Source organism: Globicephala melas, chromosome 1, assembly GCF_963455315.2.
Source record: "Globicephala melas chromosome 1, mGloMel1.2, whole genome shotgun sequence".
NCBI classification, from domain to species: Eukaryota; Metazoa; Chordata; class Mammalia; order Artiodactyla; family Delphinidae; genus Globicephala; species Globicephala melas.
The window spans coordinates 18,081,379-18,106,411 of NC_083314.1; the positions used below are offsets into that span (position 1 = coordinate 18,081,379).

Consider the following 25,033-nt stretch of genomic DNA (forward strand, 5'->3'; position numbering starts at 1 on the left):
GCGCTTGCGCAGTCCTGCTGAGGCGCGCGCAGGTGCTCTGGCCTTCCTCTTCCCCAGAGCCGGGCGGGAAGCTAGGCCCCGGCGCCTCTCCGGAGCCTGGGGTTGGCTTGGCTCGCCATGCGGTGCGGGCTGCGCCCTCGCGGGCCGGGAGCAGCGGCCCTGGCCGTGGCCCGGAATTTGTGGGTGCCGCCCCGCCTTCCTCGTCGGCCTGGCTGGCGAGGGGCGACGAGGAGGCTTTTGGTGCGGTCAGTCACCGGGGCCAGTAACCAGCTGCAGAATTCGAGTAATGGCAGCTATCGGGACACGGTGTTGCTGCCGCAGACCAGCTTCCCCATGAAGCTGCTGGGCCGCCAGCAGCCCGACACGGAGCTGGAGGTCCAACAGGTACGGACCGGCCTGTGCGCGGCGCGGGCCGGGAGGGGTCCTCGGGAGGGGGGACACGGGCCCTTCCCGGAGCCACGCCCGGGCCACTCACACCCCGGGTGGGGCGGGACCCGGCCGCAGGCTCCAGGCCCTTTTGGGCCGGGGGTATTGCGACCAGGTCAGTGGAAATCATGCGCTTCCCACAGGTTGTATTGGGTGAAAACAGAAGTGCACAAACCTCTAGGCAAGTACCATAGAGGTGGCCGGTTCCAGAGCGGAATGCTAAGGGGGAACCAGCGATGCTCAGCACGGATGGAATAGAAGTCCCAGTTTTAGTTTAGACAGAACCAGTCGAATTTGAACGCTTTTCCAGTGGCTTTTAAAAAGTAAATTAACATGTACACATATAAATAAAAATTCGATTATGAGAAGTTGAAGCTCACTCTTGTGGTATCAGTAGGTCCCTAGTTGGAATTACGGCTTGTTTGAAAGGTCAGGTAGCTGTGGTTACTTCCTTAGAGTCCGCTTCCTAAACTGTGCCTCTGTGTCCTGTATTAGACTGAATTTTCTAAGGGCAGAGATTCACTTGTTAGTTTGTGTAATTATAGAGTCTTTAAAATCCCTGATATTTTGGATGTATTGTCTAAGTAAATATGCTTAGATTAAATATTCTTATGACAGCTCTCAGAGTTCTAGACTCACAAACCTGTTTTGGCCATCTAATTTTTTAAAGCGTTTTATCCAGTACCTTCTGTATTTCTGGAACTGTGACAGTTGCAGATATTTTCTCGTATAATCTTCACACCAGCTCGGTGAGTTGGATATTATTAACATTTTTTTCAGATGAGGGAATAGGCCTACAAAGGCAAAATGACTTGGTCAAGGTTACACAGCAAGTGGGGGAAGGACAGTGGGATTACAATCAGTGTTATTCCAAATTAAGAGAGTAGCAAGTGTTGAGGCCAAAGGATAGCAGGAATAAGATGTGAGTACGTGTGTGTGTGTGTGTGTGTGTGTGTGTGTGTGTGAGAGAGAGAGAGAGAGAGAGAGAGAGAGAGAGAGAGAGATGGGGGATCTTCAGGTCCTTCACCATGGAGTGGAGGGTGGGGAGTGCTGAGAGACTGCCCAAGAACTTAGTGGTACTAAACCTTTGTAGGGTCCTGTATACGTTTATAAAGCACTTAGACTTTAAACTGAAGTCTACGGAGAAGCTATTCAAAAGTATTAAAAGATGAATACTCAGATGTGCATTTTAGAAACCTCACCATTTGTGTTTTAGAGTTGAATACATTAGAATGGGATAGGAAATAAGCAAGTGTTGGTTGTTATTTATGGTAAGATTCAGGAGTATGTATTTACATGATGTTCAGACATTATTGTTCTTTTTAAACAGAAATGTGGATTTTTGGAACTTTATTCATGGCAAAGAGAAAGAAAAGTGAAGACAGAGTTTTGTCTTCACGATGGACCTCCTTATGCAAATGGTGACCCTCATGTTGGACATGCTTTAAATAAGGTAATTATAATTTAGGTTACAAGACTTGAGGGAACACCTTTATTTAAATACACTTTGCAAAAGAGTATATTCTAGTTTTATGACAGTTATGTAAATTTGCATTGGCATACTTAAACTAAAATGTCTTAATAGAAAGTAGCAATAAACAGTTTCAGTACTGTGTGAAAAATAACATCACTTGTATTTGCTTTGAACTTATTTTATGTTAGTAAGTATCATTTTATTCAGTAAATCATTATTGAGCGCCTATTATGTGCCAGGTATTGTTTAGACTCTGGGAATAGCAGTGAACAAAATAAGGATAAGTCCTGGCTTTATGGAGCTCGTGCTCTAAACAGGAAGGCATAATAAGATAAATAAGTAAAATATTTAATATGTTAGATAATATAGCAACTGCTATAGACTGAATATTTGTCTGTGTGTCGTCCTGGCTCCCGCCCCCTGCGAATAATACGTTGAAACCTAATCCCTAATGTGGTTGTATTTGGAGGTGGGGCCTTTGAGAGGTGATTAGGTCATTCTTGGCTGCTGTGTGAGCAATAGACTGTAGAGGTAGAGGGAGTTTGGAAATAGGGAGACTAAGAAGGGGACTAGTGCATAATTCAGGAGAGAGATGATGGCCATTTTGACCAGGGTTGAAGCCATGAAAGTGGTGTGAGAAATAGTCAGGTTCTGGGTATAGTTTGGAGGTAGAGCTGACAGGATTTGCTGATGGATTAGATGTGTGGGGTGGGAAAATGAGAAGAGTCAAGGATGCCTCCAAGAAGCATCTCGAGCACTTAGAAAGTCAGAAGAGCTCTTACCTGAGATGGAGAAGACTGGGAAGATCAGTTTGGGGGAAGAAGTCAGGAGTTCAGACCTGGGCATGTTTCCCTTGAGACAAGATGAGACGTGCAGGTGGAGATATTAAATAGGCAGTTGGAGGCGAGAGGTCCATACTGGATATGTAAAGTGATAGGTCATCACCCTATACAGTTCAGGGTTGCATTTTGTTTTGTTTTTGAGGGGTGGCTGCTAGGTGCATTTTAAATAGTAAATGAATTGAGTGAGAAATTTAGGTTCTCCTCTAAGAGAACTCACTTGACTTCCCTGAATGTCACGTAGGCTTTCTCTGCTTTCTACCATGAAGAGTAAGAATGGTTATAGCTTGCTTCATGGTTATGCTGAGGTAATAGTAGTTAAGTGGTCTGCTTTCCAGGAAACAGTTGTTTTTATTACAGGCTATTTATCAGCTGACCTTTCTTTACTGATTCTTATTTCTCACCTACATTAGGTTAAATCATTTTATATTAGTACTCTCCTTGACTTTTTAAATTCATTTGGCATTCCCTCCCACCCCCTACAGAACCCCAAGAGACTTTTTTGCCAAGTAGAGCAGTAATTACACATGCATGCCTTTTGCAAAGCAGTGATTTTGTTGCTTGACATCAGTGTTCCTTTTGAGTCTAGAAGAGTATCTAAATCTTAATTTCTAGCATCCAGTCAGAATTTTTTTTCCCTTGTATTCAACTTACTCAGGTACTTGGATGAGCCTTGTAAGACTCCTTGAAATACTCCTTTTTTTTTTTTTTTTTTGCGGTACACGGGCCTCCCACTGTTGTGGCCTCTCCCGTTGTGGAGCACAGGCTCCAGACGCACAGGCTCAGCGGCCATGGCTCACAGGCCCAGCCAATCCGCGGCATGTGGGATCTTCCCGGACCGGGGCATGAACCCGTGTCCCCTGCATCGGCAGGCGGATTCTCAACCACTGCGCCACCAGGGAAGCCCAAAATGCCCCCATTTGTAGACAAAATGGCGTGTAATTTTTTCCTTCTGTTCTTGCATTATGGGTATCATCCAATATTTACAATGGATATGTTTGAGCACTTTTATAAATTAAACCTTGTTTTTCTATTTAAAATAAGACGCATGGGAATTCCCTGGTGGTCCAGTGGTTAGGACTCGGGGCTCTCACTGCCGGGGTCCTGAGTTCAGTCCCTGGTAGGGGATCTAAGATCCTGCAAGCTGCATCACAAGGCCAGAAATAAATAAATAGAATAGCATAGAATAAAATAAAGAAAATTAAAGAAAAATTAAATTAAAAAATAAAATAAGATAAAATAAAATAGGCAGGTATGTGATTGATCCATTTAAGGTATTATGATACCCCAGTCTTGGGTGGTATTTTTAAAACTAGAGTAAGTGTGGTATATCTTCCCATAATATCAATTTTATTTGTAGTTTGGGAGAAAAAAGATATTTAACCAGTTATTCAAAACCATTTTATGTTAAGATACATATTAATCTGCTTGGGCTGCTATAACAAAATACCTTAGACTGAGTGGCTTAACAAACATACATTTATTTCTTACAGTTCTGGAGGCTGGGAAGTCCAAGATTAAGGTGCCAGCTGATCTTGGCTCTCTTCCTTGCTTACAGAAAGCTACCTTCTCACTGTGTCCTCACATGGGGGTAGGGGGTGGTGGAGGGAAGAAGGGGAGAGGGGAAGAACGCTTTTCTTATAAGGGCACTGTTTCCATCATTAGAGCCCCACTCTTATGACATCATCTAACCCTAATTACCCCCAAAATTTCATTTCCCAACACATTGAGGGTTATGGCTCTAACATATGAAAGGAGGGGTTTTGGGGACACACAGACATTCAGACTGTAACACATGATATGAAATGGAATACAAAATTCCTTTGAATTTGAGAGGAATGGAAGGGATTTTCAAGTTTAAGCTTGTTCTAAGCCCTATTTCTTCTTTCATCCTTCTCCCACAGGCTGCTAGCCCAGCTGAGCGGCTGTTGATATCCAATTGTATGTTACAGCCCTGCCTGTGTTGAAATAGAGAGCTTCAACCAGAATGTAAATCAACTTGGTTACTAAGCACACAGTTTAGTGACTATTTTTGTAGCAAGACTTTCTTGATGAAGGAAGCAGTGAGTTGACTTACATTATGATGTAAAGCTCTTTCTCTTGAAATAGACTGGCACCTTTGCATAGTACTAGACGAATGTATAATTTCATTGTTCTCAAAAATTTTTTTCCAGAATAACCTGTGGTAACATGCACCAATCTTAAATTATTCAGTTTGATGAGTTATGACAGCTGTATACATCTGTTAATCTCCCAGTGCAAGATATAGAAGACATGTATATATGTGTATATATATACATACATTTATTGAAGTATAATTGATTTACAATATTAATTAGTTTTAGGTGTACAACATAGTGATTCAATATTTTTATACAGTACAAAATGATCACCATAGTAGGTCTGGTTGCTGTCATGATACAATTTATTACAATATTACTATATTCCCTATACTGTACATAACATCCCTGTGACTTATTTATTTTATAAGTGTAAATTGGACTTCTGAATCCCTTTCACCTTTCCTTTCACCTTTTTGAACATCACCCTACCCCCTTTCCCTCTGGCAACCACCAGTTTGTTCTCTGTATGAGTCTGTTTTTTTTTTTATATTTGTTTGTTTTGTTTTGTTTGATTCCACATATAAGTGAAATCATACGATATTTGTCTTTCTCTGTCTAACTTATTTCACTTATTTCTAGGTCCATTCATGTTGTCCCAAGTGGCAAGATTTTATTGTTTTTTTATGGCTGAGTAATATTCCATTTTATATATATGCCACATACCCTTTATCTATGCATCTATTGATAGACACTTAGGTTGCTTCCATATCTTAGGTTGCTATTGTAAATAATGCTGCTGTGAACATGGAAATGTGTGTATCTTTTCAAATTAGTGTCTTTGTCTTCTTCAGATAAATACCCGGAAGTGGAATTGCTAAATAGTATGGTATTGATAGTTCTGATTTTAATTTTTGAGGAATTTTCATACTGTCTTCCATAATTGTTGTATCAATTTACATTCCTACCAATAGTAGACAAGGGTTCCCTTTTCTCTGTGTCCTTATTATTTGTTGTCTCTTTGGTAATAGACATTCTTACAGGTATGAGGTGATATCTGAGTGTGCTTTTGACTTGCATTTCCCTGATGATTAGTGATATTGAGTATATCTTTTCATGTGCCTGTTGGCCATCTGTATATCTTCTTTGGAAAAACGTCTGTTCAGGTCCTCTGCCTATTCTTTAGTTGAGTTTTGTGTGTGTGTGTGTGTGTGTGTGTGTGTGTGTGTGTTTTCTTTTCTTTCTTTTTTTGCTGTTGAGTTGTGTGAGTTCTTTATAGATTTTGTATATTAACTCCTTATTGGACATCTCATTTGAAAATCTTCTCCCATTCCCTAGATTGCCTTTTAGTTTTCTAGATTGTTCCCTTCACTGTGCAAAAAGCTTTTTAGTTTGATGTAGTCCTATTTATTTTTGCTTTTGTTGCCCTTGCCTGAGGAGAAAGATCCAAAAAAACATTGCTAAGACCCATGTCCGAGAGCTTACTGCCTTTGTTTTTGTCTAGGAGTCTTAAATTCAAGTCTTTAATCCATTTTGAGTTTATCTCTGTATATGGTATATGAAAGTGGTCTAGTGTCATTCTTTTCCATGTAGCTATGCAGTTTTCCCAACATCATTTATTGAAGAGACTGTCTTTTTCCCATTGTACATTTTTGCCTCCTTTGTCATAGATTCATTGGCCATATAAATGTGGGGTTTATTTCTGGGCTCTCTATTCTGTTACATTGATTAATGTGTCTGGTTTTTGTTCCAGTATCATACTGTTTTGATGACTGTGGCTTTGTAGTGTAGTTTGAAATCAGAGTGCATGATACCTCCAGCTTTGTTCTTCCTTATCAAGATTGTTTTGGCTGTTCAGGGTCTTTTGTGTTTCTATATAAATTTTAGAATTATTTGTTCTAGTTCTGTGAAAAATGTTGTTGGTATCTTGATAGGGATTGCATTGAATCTGTAGATTGTCTTGGATAGTATGGTCATTTTAACAATATTCTTCCAATCAATGAGCAGCATATATCTTTCCATTTGTTTGCATTTGTTTGTGTCATCTTCAGTTTCTTTCATCAGTGCCATAGCTTTTGGAGCACAGATCTTTTACCTTAGATTTATTCCTAGGTATTTTATTCTTTTTAATGCAGTTGTAAATGAGATTGTTTTCTTAATTTCTATTTCTGATAGTTTGTTGTTTGTGTAAAGAAATGCAAAAGATTTCTGTATATTATTTTTGTATCCCGCAACTGTACTGAACTTGATGAATTCTAATAGTTTTTTGTGACATCTTTAGGATTTTCCATATATAGTATTATGTCATCTGCAAACAGTGACAGTTTTACTTCTTCCTTTCCGATTTAGATTCCTTTTATTTCTTTTTCTTGTCTGATTGCTGTGGCTAGGACTTCTACTACTATGTTGAAATAAAAGTGGTAAGAGTGGACACCCTTGTCTTGTTCCTGATCTCAGAAGAAAAGCTTTTAGCTTTTCACCACTGAGTATGATGTTAGCTGTGGGTTTGTCAAATATGGCCTTTATTATTTCAGGTTATGTTCTCTCTATACCCAGTTTGTTGAGAGTTTTATCATAAATGGATTTTGGCAAACACTTTTTCTGCACCTTGTGAAATGATCATATGATTTTTATTCTTTGTTCTGTTAATGTGATGTATCACATTGATTGATTTGCAGAAACTGAATCATCCTTTCATCCCTGGAATAAATCCTACTTGATCATGGTGTATGATCCTTTTAATGAATTATTGAATTCACTTTGCTAACATTTTGTTGAGGATTTTTGCTTCTGTGTTCATAAGTAATATTGGCCTGTAATTTTCTTTTTTTAGTAGTGTCCTTGTGTGGTTTTGGTATCAGGGTAATGTTGGCCTCATAGAATGAGGAGTCCCTGCCCTCATCACTGTTTTGGTTTCTATTGCTTTAATTTTTTTTCCCATTGTAAAATTTCAGGTGGGTTGAATCATAACATATTCTTTTGTGTCTGGCTTCTTTAACTCATGTAGTATTTTTTGATACTCGTAGGTGCTGTTATAGATGTCAATAATTGATTCCTTTTTAGTTGTCTTTAATTGGTTAGTAGCATTCCACTGAGAGAATGTACCAAAATTTATTCACTATTTTTTTCAGTCCTTTATTTTTATGTATACTTTAATGGAAAATTTGGAGAGGGCATGACCTTTGACATCTGTCTGTATTTTCAAAACCAGAAATCTGGTCACTAAACAAGTCAGTATTGCTATTAAAGCAGAATTATAATATGTATTGTACAATGTATTAGAACAGTTAATTGTATTGAAAACTTCTGAAACATTTGAGATGTGTTACACATATTGCACATTCCTCAGTATTAAGTTTGTTTGCTTCCACAGAGGCCAAATTATGCTGCTTGATAGCTCACTTTCAAATTATTAGACATATTACATCAGATGGTAAAAAGGGCATTTATTTCTTTTCATGGACAAAACTGAAGTGCTTGGTTTTTTTTTTTATTGTTTTTTAAGTACATGCTATTCGAAAGCAATATCATTCAAATTTTGTCTTAATTAAAGTTTATATTTGAAGTAATTGTAGATTCAAGTGCATTTGTAAGAAAAAATAGAGAGGACTCCTTGTACATTTTACCCAGTTTCCCCCAGTGGTAACATCCTGCAAAACTACCATATCACAACCAGGATGCTGACATCGATACAATCAAGATACCAAACATTTCCATCAAGAATCCCTCATGATGCCCTTTTATAGCTATATTCATTTCCCTCTTTTCCCACCACCTCCTTTAGCTGTTCTAACTACTAATCTGTTCTCTACTTCTATATTTTTGTCATTTCAAGAATGCTGTGTAAATGTAATCATACAGTTTTGGGGATTGACTTTTTTCACTCAGCATAATTTCCCTGAGACTCATCCAGGTTACTGAGCATATCAATAATAGTCTGTCTTATTGCTGAGTGGTATCCCTTGGTGTGATGTACCACAGGTTGTTTCACCATTCACCTGTTAACACCTGGCTTGTTGCCAGTTTTTTATATTATTAGGAATAAAGCTACTATAAACATTCACGTATAGGTTTTTGTCTGAATGTAAGTTTTCATTTCTGTGGGATAAATGCCCAGGACTGCACTTGCTGGGTCATATGGTAGTTGCATGTTTAGTTTTTTAAGAAAATACCAAACTGGTTTAAGTGGTGGCTTTTAGCATTTTACATTCCTACCAGTAACGTACGAATGATCTTGTTTCTCTGCATGTCAGCAGCATTTGGTGTTGTCACTGTTTTTTATTCTAGCCATTCTGATGGCTGTGTATCCCATTTTGGTTTTAAATTTGCATTTCCTTAATGGCTAGTGATGTTAAACACTTCTCCATCTATTTATTTGCCATCTGTTGAGCCTCTTTGGTGAAATGTCTCTTTATGTCTTTTGGCCATTTTCTAATTAGATTGTTTAATTTTTTACTATTTTATTTTGAGAGCTTTTAATATATTCTAGGTACTAAATCTTTGCCAGGATACGTGGTTTGCAACTATTTCTCCCAGCCTGTAGCTTGTGTTTTCATCCTCTTAACAGGGTATGTTGCAAATTGAAAGTTTTAAATTTTGATGAAGTCTAATTTATCAGTTTTTCCTTTCATGAATCATGCCTTTAGTGTCATGTCTAAGAACTCTTTGCCTAACCTGAGGTCCTGAAGATTTTTTTTTTTCTAAAAGTTTTACACTTTACATTTAAATCCCATGATCTGTCTTGGGTTTATATAAGGTGTGAGGCTTAGATTGAGGTTTATTTTTTCCCATATGGTTGTTTACTTGCTCCAGCACCATTATTATCTTTTCCCTAATGAATTGTTTTTGTACCAATGTCAAAAATCAGTTGGGCAAACTTGTGTGGGCCTATTTCTGGATATTCTGTTTGGTTTTTTTGTTCTGTATGTCTCTCTTTCCACAAATACCACAGTTTTGTCTACTATGGCTGTAGAGTAAATTTTGAAATTTGGTAGTCTGATTTTTCCCTTTTTTTTTTTCAAAATTGCTTTAGCTATTTTGGTTTCTTTGCCTTTACATTAAAATTTAGAATAATTTTTTTGACTTTGAATTTTGGGAGTATTAGCAGGTACCAGGTCAATTGTGTGGGTAGGTAGTAAACAGCAAGCAGTATGCAAATTTTTTGTGAGAACTAATTTTTAAAAATTACCCCCAGTTTTATTTATATATATATTTATTATATATATATTATATATATATTATATATAATATAATATTACATATATATATACATATAGTGAAATGATTACCACAGTAAGTTTAGTTAATATCCATTGTGTCACATAGTTCTAAATTTTTATTTTCTTATGGTGAAAACTTTTAAGATCTACCCTCTTAGCAACTTTAAAATATATAATACAGTGTTGTTACTATAGTCAGCATGCTGTACCTTACATCCCCAGAGCTGGTAAGTATTATAATTTGGAGTTTGTACCTTCTGACCAGTCACCCATATCTCCAACCCCCCCAGCCCCCACCTATGGCAACCACCAATCTGTTCTCTGTTTGATTTTTTAAAAAATCCATGATATATAAGAGGAAAAACAGATAAATTTGATTTCATCAAACTTAGAATCTTTCTAGGAGTTTGATTTTTTTTTATATTCCACATATAAGTTAGATCATAGGGTATCTGCTTTTCTTTGTCTGACTTACTTTATTTAGCATAACACTCTCAAGTTCCATCTATGTTGTTGCAAATAGCAGGATTTTCTTCTTTTTTATGGCTGAATAATATTCCATTGTATATATAGAACACATTTTCCATATTCATTCATCCATCAATGGGTACTTAGGTTGTTTCCCTGCCTTGACTGTTGTAAATAATGGGGCAGTGAACATGGGGGTGCACATATATTTCCAAGTGTTTCCATTTCCTTCAGATAAATACCCAGAAATGGAATTGATGGATCATATCATAGTTCTATTTTAATTTTTTGAGGAAACTCCATGCTATTTTCCATAGTGGCAGCACCAAATTACATTCCCATCTGTAGTCATTTTCTTAGCCCAACGCAGCCTTTCTCATATATACCTCCTTTGTGCTGTTATCAGCAAATATATTATATTTCTGTATGTTTTACACTGGACAACACATTACATACATATTTTTGAACATTTGCCTTTTACACCAGTTAGGAGAAGAGAGTATTCAGTTGGCCAAAAACTTCGTTCAGGGTTTTTCTGTAACATCTTATGGAATGTTTTTTTCCTGTGGATTTGAATTACCATCTGTGGGCACTTGCTTTTAGCCTGAAAAACATCCTCTCATGTCCTTTCCTATGAGATGGGTCTGCAGCAACAAATTCATTCCCTCTCTCTCTTTCTCTTTTTTTCTTTCTTTTTTTTTTTTTTTTAAATAAAAGAGTGGCTTTATCTTGCTTCCATTTTTTCAATTTAGCTCTGCTGGATGTAGGATTCTTGGTTGAGAATGTTTTCTTTGAGCACTTTCAATACGTGATCCCACTGCTCTCTGCCCTACGTTGTTTCTGCTGACAACTCAGCTGTTAGTGTTATTGGGGTTCTCTTGTAGATAGTCTTTTTTTCTCTTGCTGCTTTCAAGGTTTTCTCATTTCTCACTTCCAGCATTTTTAATGTATCTTTGCTTGGATTCGTCTGTGTTTATTCTTCTTGGACTTCATTTGGCTTTCTGGTTGAGTAGGTTAGTGTTTTTCAGTAAATTTCAGAAATTGTCAACTATTATTTTTTTGTATATATTTAAAAAATTTTTTTAACATCTTTATTGGAGTATAATTGCTTTATGATGGTGTGGTAGTTTCTGCTTTATAACAAAGTGAAACAGCTATATATATATATCTCCCCATATCTCCTTCCCTCTTGCATCTCCCTCCTACCCACCCTATCACACCCCTCTAGGTGGTCACAAAGCACCGAGCTGATCTCCCTGTGCTATGCGGCTGCTTCCCACTAGCTATCTGTTTTACATTTGGTAGTATATATAAGTCCATGCCACTCTCTCACTTTGTCCCAGCTTACCCTTCCCCCTCCCCATGTCCTCAGGTCCATTCTCTACATCTACATCTGCATTTTTATTCCTGTCCTGCCCCTAGGTTCTTAGAACCATTTTTTTTTCTTTAGATTCCATATATATGTGTTAGCATTTGGTATTTATTTTTCTCTTTCTGACTTACTTGACTCTGTATGACAGACTCTAGGTCCATCCACCTCACTACAAATAACTCAATTTCGTTTCTTTTTATGGCTGAGTAATATTCCATTGTATATATGCGCCACGTCTTCTTTATCCATTCATCTGTCGATGGACACTTAGGTTGCGGCCATATCCTGGCTATTGTAAATAGAGCTGCAATGAACATTGTGGTACATGACTCTTTTTGAATTATGGTTTGCTCAGGGTATATGCCCAGTAGTGGGATTGCTGGGTCATATGACAGTTCTATTTTTAGTTTTCTAAGGAACCTCCATACTGTTCTCCATAGTGGCTGTATCAATTTACATCCCCACCAACAGTGCAAGAGGGTTCCCTTTTCTCCACACCCTCTCCAGCATTTATTGTTTGTGGATTTTTTGATGATGGCTATTCTGACTGCTGTGAGGTGATACCTCATGGTAGTTTTGATTTGCATTTCTCTAATAGTGATGTTGAGCATCATTTCATGTGTGTGTTGGCAATCTGTATATCTTCTTTGGAGAAATGTCTGGTTAGGTCTTCTGCCCATTTCTGGATTGGGTTATTTGTTTTTTTGATGCTGATATTGAGCTGCATGAGCTGCTTGCATATTTTAGAGATTAATCCTCTGTCAGTTGCTTCTTTTGCAAATATTTTCTCCCATTCTGAGGGTTGTCTTTTCATCTTTTCTATGGTTTCTTTTGCTGTGCAAAAGCTTTTAAGTTTCATTAGGTCCCATTTGTTTATTTTTGTTCTTATTTCCATTTCTCTAGGAGGTGGGTCAAAAAGGATCTTGCTGTGATTTATGTCACAGAGTGTTATGCCTATGTTTTCCTCTAAGAGTTTTATAGTGTCTGGCCTTACATTTAGGTCTCTAATACATTTTGAGTTTTTTTTCTGTATGGTGTCAGAGAGTGTTCTAATTTCATTCTTTTACTTGTAGCTGTCTACTTCTCCCAGCACCACTTATTGAAGAGGCTGTCTTTTCTCTATTGTATACTCTTGCCTCCTTTATCAAAGGTAGGGTGACCATATGTGCGTGGGTTTATCTCTGGGCTTTCTCTCCTGTTCCATTGATCTATATTTCTTTTTTTTTTTTTTTTTTTTGGGAAAAACAGAGTGGCTGAATGGATTTTTTTTTTTTTTTTTTTTTTTTTACATGGGCCTCTCACTGTTGTGGCCCCTTCCGGATGCGCAGCCTCAGCGGCCATGGCTCATGGGCCCAGCCGCTCCGTGGCATGTGGGAGCTTCCCAGACCGGGGCACGAACCCATGTCCCCTGCATCGGCAGGCGGACTCTCAACCACTGCGCCACCAGGGAAGCCCTTATATTTCTATTTTTGTGCCAGTACCATACTGTCTTGATTACTGTAGCTTTGCAGTACAGTCTGAATTCAGGGAGCCTGATTCCTCCAGCTCTGTTTTCCTTTCTTAACATTGCTATGGCTGTTTGGAGTCTTGTGTTTCCATACAAATTATGAAATTTTTTGTTCTAGTTCTGTAAAAAATGCCATTGGTAGTTTGATAGGGATTGCATTGAATGTGTAGATTGCTTTGAGTAGTTCAGTCATTTTCACAGTCTTCATTCTTCCAATTCAAGAACATGGTATATCTCTCCCATCTGTTTATATCATCTTTAATTTCTTTCATCAGTGTCTTATAGTTTTGTGCATACAGGGCTTTTGTCTCCTTAGGTAGGTTTATTCCTAGGTATTTGATTCTTTTTGTTGCAGTGGTAAATGGGAGTGGTTCCTTAATTTCTCTTTCAGGTTTTTTATCATTAGTGTATAGGAATGCAAGAGATTTCTGTGCATTAATTTTGTATCCTGCTACTTTACCAAATTCATTGATTAGCTCTAGTAGTTTTCTTGTAGCATCTTCAGGATTCTCTGTGTATAGTATCATGTCATCTGGAAACAGTGACAGCTTTACTTCTTTTCCGATTTGAATTCCATTTATTTCTTTTTTTTCTCTAACTGCTTCTGCTAAAACTTCCAAAACTATGTTGAGTACTAGTGGTGAGAGTGGGCAACCTTTTCTTGTTCCTGATCTTAGAGGAAATGGTTTCGTTTTTTCACCACTGAGGATGATGTTGGCTGTGGGTTTGTCATATATGGCCTTTATTATGTTGAGGTAAGTTCCCTCTATGCCTACTTTCCAGAGGTTTTTTATAATAAATGGTTGTTGAAGTTTGTCGAAAGCTTTTTCTGCATCTATTGAGATGATCATATGGTTTTTCCCCTTCAATTTGTTAATATGGCTTATCACATTGATTGATTTGTGTATACTGAAGAATCCTTGCATTCCTGGGAGAAACCCCACTTGATCATGGTGTATGATCCTTTTAATGTGTTTTTGGATTCTGTTTGCTAGTATTTTGTTGAGGAATTTTGCATCTACGTTCATCAGTGATATTGGCCTGTAGTTTTCTTTTTTTGTGACATCTTTGGTTTTGGTATCAGGGTGATGGTGGCCTCGTAGAATGAGTTTGGGAGTGTTCCTCCCTCTGCTATAATTTGGAAGAGTTTGAGAAGGATAGGTATTAGCTCTCCTCTAAATGTTTGATAGAATTTACCTGTGAAGCCACCTGGTCCTGGGATTTTGTTTGTTGGAAGATTTTTCATCACAGTTTTAATTTCAGTGCTTGTGATTGATCTGTTTATATTTTCTATTTTTCCTGGTTTAGTCTTGGAAGGTTGTCCTTTTGTAGGAATTTGTCCATTTCTTCCAGGTTGTCCATTTTATTGGCATATAGTTGCTAGTAGTAATCTCTCATGATCCTTTGGATTTCTGCAGTGTCAGTTGTTACTGCTCTTTCTTCATTTATAATTCTGTTGATTTGAGCCTTCTCTCTTTTTTTCTTGGTGAGTCTGGCTAATAGTTTATCAATTATGTTTATATTCTCAAAGAATCAGCTTTTAGTTTTATTTATATTTGCTATTGTTTCCTTCATTTCTTTTATAATTTATTTCTGATCTGAACTTTATGGTTCCTTTCCTTCTGCTAACTTTGGGGGTTTTTTTGTTCTTCTTTCTCTGCTTGCTTTAGGTGTAAGTTTAGGTGGTTTATTTGAGATTTTTCTTGTTTCTTGAGGTAGGATTGTATTGCTATAAACTTCCCTCTTAGAACTGCTTTTGCTGCATCCCATAGGTTTTGGGTCATCATGTTTTCACTGTCATTTGTTTCTGGGTATTTTTTGATTTTCTCTTTGATTTCTTCAGTGTTCTCCTGGTTATTTAGTAGTGTATTGTTTAACCTCCGTGTGCTTGTTGTTTTTTAGAGACTTTTTCCTGTAATTGATATCTAGTCTCATAGCGTTGTGGCTGGAAAAGATACTTGATATGATTTCAGTTTTCTTAAATTTACCAAGACTTGATTTGTGACCGAAAATATGATCTATCCTGGAGAACGTTCCATGAGCACTTGAGAAGAAAGTGTATTCTGTTGTTTTTGGATGCAATGTCTTTTAAATACCAATTAAGTCCATCTTGTTTAGTGTATCATTTAAAGCTTGTGTTTTATTTATTTTCATTTCGGTTAGTCTGTCCATTGGTGAAAGTGGGGTGTTAAAGTTCCCTACTATTGTTGTGTTACTGTCAATTTCCCCTTTTGTGGCTGTTAGCATTTGCCTTATGTACTGAGGTGCTCCTGTGTTAAGTGAATAAATATTTACAATTGTTATATCTTCTTGTTGGATTGATCCCTTGATCATTACGTATTGTCCTTCTTTGTCTCTTGTAATAGTTTTTATTTTAAAGTTTGTTTTGTCTGAATTGAGAATTGCTACTCGAGCTTTCTTTTGATTTCCATTTGCATAGAATATCTTTTTCCATCCCCTCACTTTCAGTCTGTATGTGTCCCTAGGTTTGAAGTGGCTCTCTTGTAGACAGCAATTATATCGCTCTTGTTTTTGTATCCATTCAGCCAGAGTATGTCTTTGGTTGGAGCATTTAATCCACTTACCTTTAAGGTAGTTAACGATATGTATTTTCCTATTACCATTTTCTTAATTGTTTTGGGTTTGTTATTGTAGGTCTTTTCCTTCTCTTGTGTTTCCTGCCTAGAGAAGTTCCTTTAGCATTTGTTGTAAAGCTAGGTGGTGCTGAATTCTCTTAGCTTTTGCTTGTCTGTAAAGCTTTTAATTTCTCCATAGAATCTGAATGAGATCCTTGCTGGGTAGAGTAATCTTGCTTGTAGGTTTTCCCCTTTCATCACTTTAAATATGTCCCGCCACTCCCTTCTGGCTTGTAGAGTTTCTGCTGAAATATCAGCTGTTAACCTTATTGGGATTCCCTTGTATATTATTTGTTGCTTTTCCCTTGCTTCTTTGTATTTAATTTTTGATAGTTTGAGTAATATGTGCCCTGGCATGTTTCTCCTTGGATTTATCCTGTATGGGACTGTCTGCACTTCCTGGACTTGATTGACTATTTCCTTTCCCGTGTTAGGGAAGTTTTCAACTATAATCTCTTCAAATATTTTCTCAGTCCCTTTCTTTTTCTCTTCTTCTTCTGGGACCCCTATAATTTGAATGCTGTTGCGTTTAATGTTGTCCCAGAGGTCTCTGAGACTGTCCTCAACTCTTTTCATTCTTTTTTCTTTATTCTGCTCTGTGGTCGTTATTTCCACTATTTTATCTTCCAGGTCACTTATCCTTTCTTCTGCCTGAGTTATTCTGCTATTGATTCGTTCTAGAGAATTTATAATTTCATTTATTGTTTTTCATCAATGTTTGTTTGCTCTTTAGTTCGTCTAGGTCCTTGTTAAACGTTTCTTGTATTTTCTCCATTCTATTTCCGGGATTTTGGATCATCTTTACTGTCATTACTCTGAATTCTTTTTCAGGTAGGCTGCCTATTTCCCCTTCATTTGTTTGGTCTGGTGGGTTTTTATCTTGCTCCTTCATCCGCTGTGTATTTGTCTTCTCATTTTACTTAACTTACTGTGTTTGGGGTCTCCTTTTTGCAGGCTGCAGGTTCATAATTCCTGTTATTTTTGGTGTCTGCCCCCAGTGGGTAAGGTTGGGTCAGTGGGTTGTGTAGGCTTCCTGGTGGAGGGGACTAGTGCCTGTGTTCTGGTGCATGAGGCTGGATCTTGTCTTTCTGGTCGGCAGGACCGCTTCCAGCGGTGTGTTTTCGGGTGTCTGTCACCTTATTATAATTTTAGTCAGCCTCTCTGCTAATGGGTGGGGTTGTGTTTTTGTCTTGCTAGTTGCTTGGCATAGGGTGTCCAGCACTGTAGCTTGCTGGTCGTTGAGTGGAGCTGGGTCTTAGCGTTGAGATGGAGGTCTCTGGGAGAGCTTTCACTGCTTGATATTACGTGGGGCTTGGAGATCTCTGGTGGACCAATGTCCTGAACTCAGCTCTCCCACCTCAGATGCTCAGGCCTGACACCTGGCCGGAGCACCAAGACCTTGTCAGCCACACAGCTCAGAAGAAAAGGGAGTAAAGAAAGAAAGAGAGAGGGAGAGACAGACAGACAGAGGGAGGGAGGGGGAAGAGGGGAAGGAGGGAGAGAGAAAGAAAGAAAAGAAAAAGTTATTAAAATAAAAAGTAAAAAAAAATACATTATTAAAAATAAAAATAGGGCTTCCCTGGTGGCGCAGTGGTTGAGAGTCCGCCTGCTGATGCAGGGGACGCGGGTTCGTACCCCGGTCTGGGAGGATCCCACATGCCGCAGAACGTCTGGGCGCGTGAGCCATGGCCACTGAGCCTGCGCGTCCGGAGCCTGTGCTCCGCAATGGGAGAGGCCACAGCAATGAGAGGCCCGCGTACCGCAAAATAAAATAAAATAAAATAAAATAAAAATATATAGGAAAGTAATAATAATAAAAAAACAAAGTAAGAAAGAAGAGAGCAACCAAACCAAAAAAAAAACAGTCCACGAATGATAAGAAGTGCTGAAAACTATACTAAAAAAAACCAAAAAAAGATGGACGGGTAGAACCCTGGGACAGATGGTAAAAGCAGAGCTATACAGCAAATCACACAAAGAAGCATACACATACACACTCAGAAAAAGGGGAAAAAAATATGTATGTATATATGTGTGTGTGTGTATGTGTAAAAAGGAAGAGAGCAGCCAAATTAGTAAACAAATCTACCAATGTTAATAATCTCTAAATACTAAACTAAGATAAACATAAAACCAGAAACAAATTAAATGCAGAAAGCAAACCCCAGGTCTACAGTTGCTCCCAAAGTACACCGCCTCAATTTTGGGATGATTCGTTGTCTATTCAGGTATTCCAGAGATGCAGGGTAGGTATATCAAGTTGACTGTGGAGCTTTAATCTGCTGCTCCTGAGGCTGCTGGGAGAGATTTTCCTTTCTCTTCTTTGTTTGCACAGCTCCTGAGGTTCAGCTTTGGACCGGCCCCGCCTCTTCGTGTAGGTCTCCTGAGGGCGTCTGTTCTTCGCTCATACAGGACAGGGTTAAAGGAGCCGCTGATTCGGGGGCTCTGGCTCACTCAGGTCGGGGGGAGGGAGGGGTATGGAATTCCGGGCGAGCCTGCGCAGCAGAGGCCAACGTGACGTTGCACCAGCCTGAGGCGCGCTGTGCGTTCTCCCGGGGAAGTTGTCCCAGGATCACGGGACCCTGGCAGTGGCGGGCTGCACAGGCTCCCGGGAGGGGCGGTGTGGATAGTGACCTGTGCTTGCAGACAGTCTTCTTGGTGGCGGCGGCAGCAGCCTTAGCGTCTCATGCCCGCCTCTGGGGTCCCCGCTGATAGCTGCGGCTTGCGCCTGTCTCTGGAGCTCCTTTAAGCAGGGCTCTTAATCCCCTCTCCTAGCGCACCAGGAAGTAAAGAGGCAAGAAAAAGTCTCTTCGGCAGCTCCAGACTTTTCTCGGACTCCCTCCCGGCTAGCCGTGGTGCACTAACCCCCTGCAGGCTGTGTTCACGCCGCCAACCCCAGTCCTCTCCCTGCGCTCCGACAGAAGCCCGAGCCTCAGCTCCCAGCCCCGCCGGCCCCGGCGGGTGAGCAGACAAGCCTCTCGGGCTGGTGAGTGCTGGTCGGCACCGATCCTCTGTGCGGGAATCTCTCCGCTTTGTCCTCCGCGCCCCTGATGCTGCGCTCTCCTCCGCGGCTCCGAAGCTTCCCCCCTCCCCGCCCCTGTCACCCCCCCCCCCCACCCCAGTCTCCGCCAGTGAAGGGGCTTCCTAGTGTGTGGAAACTTTCGTCCGTCTCAGCTCCCTCCCGGAGGTGCAGGTCCCGTCCCTATTCTTTTGTCTGTGTTTATTCTTTTTTCTTTTTCCCTACCCAGGTACGAGGGGAGTTTCTTGCCTTTTGGGAAGTCTGAGGTCTTCTGCCATCGTTCAGTAGCTGTTCTGTAGGAGTTGTTCCACGTGTAGATGTATTTGTGATGTATTTGTGGGGAAGAAGGTGATCTCCACGTCTTACTCCTCTGCCATCTTGAAGGTCCCCTTTTTTTTTGTATATTTTTAAGCTCCTTTCCTTTCTTCTGAAACTCCCATTCCTTCCATTATGTTCGTATACTGAATATGCATGTTCCACATTTCTGTGAGGCTCTGATCATTTTTTTCTGTTCTTTTTTCTGTTTTTTCTTTGTTTTATGTAATCTCTGTTGCTCTGTATTCACATTCACTAGTTATTTCTTTTGCCAGTTCATATATACTGTTGAGCCCCTCTAGGGAATTCTTTGTTTCAGCTATTATTTTCAACTCCGGAATTCCCCTTTTGGTCTTTTTGACAAAAATAGCAATTTCTGTCTCTTTATTGATATTTTCTATTGATATGATATCATTATCATTCCTCCCTTTATCTCTTTAATCCTAGTTTCCTTTTAAGTTCTTTACGCATTGTTTTTTTTTTTTGGCCATGCCAAGTGGCTTGTGAGATCTTAGTTCCCCAACCAGGGATCGAAGCTAGGCCCACAGCAGTGAAAGTGCCGAGTCCTAACCACTGAACTGCCAGGGAATTCCCCTTTATACATGTTTATAATGGCAGTCTTGAATTCTTTTTCTGTTAACCTGACATTTGGTTGCCCTCATAGGTAGTTGATGTTGCCTGCTTTTTTTTTCAGTTTATATGCCACACTTTTGTGTTTCTTTGTATGTCTTGTAATTTTTTTTGTTCTTGGAAATTAGGCATTCTAGTAATATAATAAGTCTGTATATTGGTCTTTCTGCCACCGCCTGCTTCCTGCCCTGGCTTTTCATTGTAATTTGCTTGTTTATATGTTTGGTGACTGGCAGGGTTATTTTCATGAGGTCTGGTCCCACCCTGTCCCATGTTTCTCTAGTGTTAAGCCTCTGATGTTGTTTCCCAGGGAGGAGCAGCTTTGGGTATGCTCAGTCACCCTCAGAGGATAGTGGTTTGGGCAGAGCTCCCATCCTCTTTCCCTGCCAACACCCATCTGTTTTGTTCTGAAATTTTCCAGCTCTTGGCTCTGTTGTTTTCAACAGTGCCCTTGGGCATAAACTGTTTTGTAGACTAATTCAATCAAATTTGGGGTCCTTTGAAGTATTGGTTCCTGAGGTCAGTCTTTGATTCTTGTTCTGATCTCAGGAGGACTCCTCCCAGCCATCTTCTCTCCTGCAAATGAGCTGGCCTAGAGTTTAGCTCTGTCATCTTGAATCTATGAACCTTTTCCCAATTACCTTTCACCACAGCCTCTACTCTTGTTCAGAGCCCTCTTAGGCCTGAACCTCTCCTTGCTCTGTTGCTGGGAGGAGAGTAAGAGCTATTTGTTTTACTGCCCGCTTCTCCTTCCCCCGGGCAGAACCTGCCAGGCAGGGCTCTGGAACTGGGAGTGGGGAAACTACACTTCTGTGTGAGAGACACCCCGACTTTTGGAGCTGAGCACCCATGGGGAGGGTCACTAGCCTGAGATCTTCTTGAACTGCCTTTCCGGGTGTGGAACCACCATTTCATGAGCCCAAACAAGGGTGATTAGAGCTCCAGTATTCCCAGCAGACTCTCACACACGGTAAAGTTTCTGTTCCATGAGTGGGGTCTTAGAAGTAGAGAATCTCGACCTTGTAGCCTCAGCAACAGGTAGGTGGACAGGATCATAAATGCCGACCCCCTGCTCTCCCCAGGATCCCTGTGTCCTTGGCTGCACGGTCTGGAGTGGAGTCGGCCTTACAGAGCTGGCAGGCTGGAGGGAGGGAGTGGTCTTGGTTCTCATTTTTCTTGCCAAACTTTCATGGCATTTTTCTTGTTTAGATATTTCTTCCTTTGCTGTATGCCCTTAGGACCATTTCCAGAAGCTTTATTTATTTTTAAATATAAATTTATTTATTTACTTACTTATGGCTGGGTGTTGGGTCTTGGTTGCAGCGAGTGGGGGCTACTCTTTGTTGGGGTGCACGGGCTTCTCGTTGCTGTGGCTTTTCTTGTTGCAGAGCACGGGCTGCAGGTGCGTGGGCTTCAGTAGTTGTGGCTCACGGGCTGTACAGTGCAGGCTCAGTAGTTGTGGCGCACGGACTTAGTTGCTCCGTGACATGTGGGATCTTCCCGGACCAGGGCTTGAACCTGTGTCCCCTGCATTGGCAGGGGGATTCTTAACCACTGCGCCACCAGGGAAGTCCCTCCAGAAGCTTTAAATGATTAGGGTTTTAAATTATTTTCACCAGTTTTCCTGGCAATCCCATCCATGTAGCTTTTTTACACTGTCATGCCTGAAGTCAAATTCTGTTGCATTGAATTTTCTTTTATTTTTCTGTTCTTAATTTCATCAATTTCTGTTTTTTTTTATTGTTTCCTTGCTTCTGCCTGCATTGGGCTCATTTGTTTTTCTTTTTCTAGTTTTTGAGATAAGACTTTATATTATTGATCAGACTTTTATTCTTTTCTAATGTATGTATTTTATTGCTATAAATTTCTGTGTCATCACTCCTGTAGCTTGTGTCCCACAAATTTTGTCATGTTGAATTTCCATTTTTATTCATCTCATCGTTTTTTTTTTTTTTTTTTTTGCGATACGCAGGCCTCTCACTGTTGTGGCCTCTCCTGTTGCGGAGCACAGGCTCCGGACGCGCAGGCTCAGCAGCCATGGCTCACGGGCCTAGCCGCTCCGCGTCATGTGGGATCTTCCCGGACTGGGGCATGAACCCATGTCCTCTGCATCGGCAGGCAGACCCTCAACCACTGCACCACCAGGGAAGCCCCATCTTATCGTATTTTGAAAATTTCCTTTGAGAGTTCTTTGATCCATGGATTATTTAGAAGCATGTTGTCCCTTTATATCTTTTTTCCTTCCCTTGCTTTTAGCTTGGTTTACATATTTCCTCTGCATGTATTTTGGTCCATATAAGACAGTGTTTGACAGTTATCTTTTCAACTGTGAAACATAATTTAGATGACTTGAGGAAATGGAACGTTTATTATATTTACCCATATTTTTGTTTACCATACATTTTCTTCCTTCTTGATGTTTCAGCATCTCTGCTTTATTGTTTTTTTTTCTGTTTAGACAGTTTTTTTTAGCCATTCCTTAGGGTAGGTCTGCTGGTCACATATCCTTTTAGTTTTCCTTCATCTGATAGTGTCTTGATTTCTTTCCATTCTTGAAGTATACTTTCAGTGTATATAGCATTCTGGATTGTTAGTTTTTTCTTAGCACTTGAAAAATATTGTTCCACTTCTTTCTGGCGTCCATGTTTTTTAATGAAAACTTTGCTGTCTTTTAAATTATTTTTCCCCTAATAAACAACATGTCATTTTTCTCCAGCTGCTTTCAAGACATTTTTATTTTCAAAAATTTAATGATTATGTGTCTTGACATGGATTTCTTTGGATTTTTCCTCTGGATTTTGTTAAGCTTCTTGAATTTATAGGTTTATGTCTCATGGCAGTTTGGGGAGATTTCAGCCATTATTTTTTTGTGTACCTTTTTCAGCTCTGAAAAAGTCTCCTTTCAGGGCAGCAGTGGCACCAAAGTTAAATCTTTGTTATAGTCCCACAGCTGCATGATATTTTTTTTCTGTCCTTTTTCTCTCTTCTTTTTAGATTGGGTCGTTTATTGTTCTGACTTCAAGGTTAGTGGTTCTTCCCTTTTTCCCCTCCATTCCGTAGTTGAGCCCAACTACAGAACTTTTTTTTTCTTTCTTTCTGCGATACGCGGGCCTCTCACTGTTGTTGCCTCTTCTGTTGCGGAGCACAGGCTCCGGACGCGCAGGCTCAGCGGCCATGGCTCACGGCCCCAGCCGCTTCGCGGCATGTGGGATCCCCCCGGACCGGGGCATGAACCCTTGTCCCCTGCATCGGCAGGCGGACTCTCAACCACCTGTGCCACCAGGAAAGCCCTACAGAACTTTTTATTTCACTTATTTTCTCTTTTAAAATTTGCATTTGATAGCTCAGTAAAATTGAGCTATCAAATATAAGAAAAAACGTTTTCCATTTACTTTTTCTTGGATATCTACTGACTCTTTGCTGAGGCTTTCTCTTTTTTCATGTTTTTCAAGTATGTTCACGGTTGGTCATTTAAGCATTTTTATCATGGTTACTTTAAAGTCATTTTCAGGTTATTCTCGTCTCAGTCTTGGTTATCTAGTGACTGTCTTTTTTTATTCAGTTTCAGATCTTCCTGGTTTTGGGTATGAGTGAATTTTTGTTGAAACCTTGGCATTTTCTGTATTGTGAGATTTGGCATCTTATTTAGAACTTTCTGTTTTAGCTAGTTTTCACTGATACCTCTCTGGCAAAGGAAGGCCGTCACTTACAGAAAAAATTTTTAAATGTTCTTAATGGATAAAAAGTAAATCTGGAAAGTTAATGAGTTTAAATAGTCAAGAAAATTTAGGGGAAGACTGAGGACTGAATTGCTCTATCCATTAGGAGTATCCTGCAGTATTATCTGGTTGTGGTTCAGATCAATAAGACAAAACAGGTGTCTGGACTAATCTTTAGTCTAATATATTGTTATTTACCACACAGAAGCTTGAATAGGTATTATCTTTGCTTTAAAGTTGTTGCTTTTAAGTCATTTCTTCTATTTTAAATTATTTAAGGCTGACTTTTCCATTCTTCTTCTGGAACTTTCTGCTGCATATGTTAAGTGAAGACACTTTAAATTAATTTGAGAAAGATAGCCTAGTCTCTTGTTTTTAATACACTCAATGAGACTGTATGTTATAATAAAAGTCCAAAACAAAACTCTACTGTTCCAGATTCTTTTGGTTCCTAGGAATAGAAAAGCCAACTCTATGTGAATTAATCAAAAAAGGGAATTTATTGACTGTTTTAATGGTAGTTTTAGCTCCGTGCATGGCTGCACCCAGGGACTCAGATAATATTAGGGGTTGCTTTCTCTCACTTTCACTCTTAGGCAGCCTTTCCCCCTTTTGATGTCTGTACCCTCACCTTTACCTCCACCCCTCATTTCCCAACATTTTCAGGCTTACATTCGTCCATCCTTTCTTTTCTAACAGTTCTTACACAAGTACTTGGCCTGTTTGGGGTCACAAGTCTATCCCCGAAGTAATCAATTTGGACTTGGGGATAAAATATGTTGATGGCTGCAGTGGATCATGTGTTCACCCTTAGAGCTGGAATGGAGGGCAGTAGGCTCCACATGGCTTAAGGATCGAGGAGTAATTCTCTGAAAAACTGAGGCACCCCACAAAACGGTCTCTTCTGTGCCTAGTTGGAGGCTCTGTCCAAGACCATGGGCACTTTGGAACTAGAGGAGGAACGGTTCTTGTTCTTCCTCAGACAGTGCCATGTATAGTTTTGCTTGTTTTTCTCTGCTTGGGATACATCCCGGATGTTCAGATGGCTGCCTTCCTCATTTCCTTCATATCTCTGTTCAGATGTCATCTCTTCAGGCTTACTGATGTCCCTGTAAAATAGTGCCACCACCACCAGCCACATGCCTCTTTCAAACCCTTTGCCATGCTTTTAACTTCATAGTGAGTGAATATGTTTATCTTCTGTCTTCCTCCATCTGAAGAAGGACCTTGTTTCTCCAGTTTACTGCCATACTCTAGGTTCCTAGGACAGTGCTTGGCACATTGCAGGCATTCAAATATTTGTCTGTTAAACAAAGGAATACACGAGTATTGTGATAGGAAAATGAAAA

At 39.7% G+C, this 25,033-nt stretch overlaps 1 protein-coding gene across 2 annotated transcripts in view; it reads left to right on the forward strand.

The window, feature by feature from the left end:
- Nucleotides 1-22: 22 nt before the first annotated feature.
- The window catches only part of IARS2 (isoleucyl-tRNA synthetase 2, mitochondrial), a 68,527-nt gene continuing 43,516 nt past the window's right edge, over nt 23-25,033 (forward strand). The window contains exons 1-2 of one of the 2 annotated variants that reach the window (XM_030868339.2): nt 23-384; nt 1,757-1,879. In XM_030868339.2, coding sequence (XP_030724199.1) covers nt 118-384; nt 1,757-1,879 — 390 coding nt within the window. In that variant the 5' untranslated portion in view covers nt 23-117. Of the gene's footprint in view, nt 385-1,756; nt 1,880-19,385; nt 19,405-25,033 lie in introns of those variants that run through there. The other variant, XM_030868340.2, reaches the window with a different exon arrangement.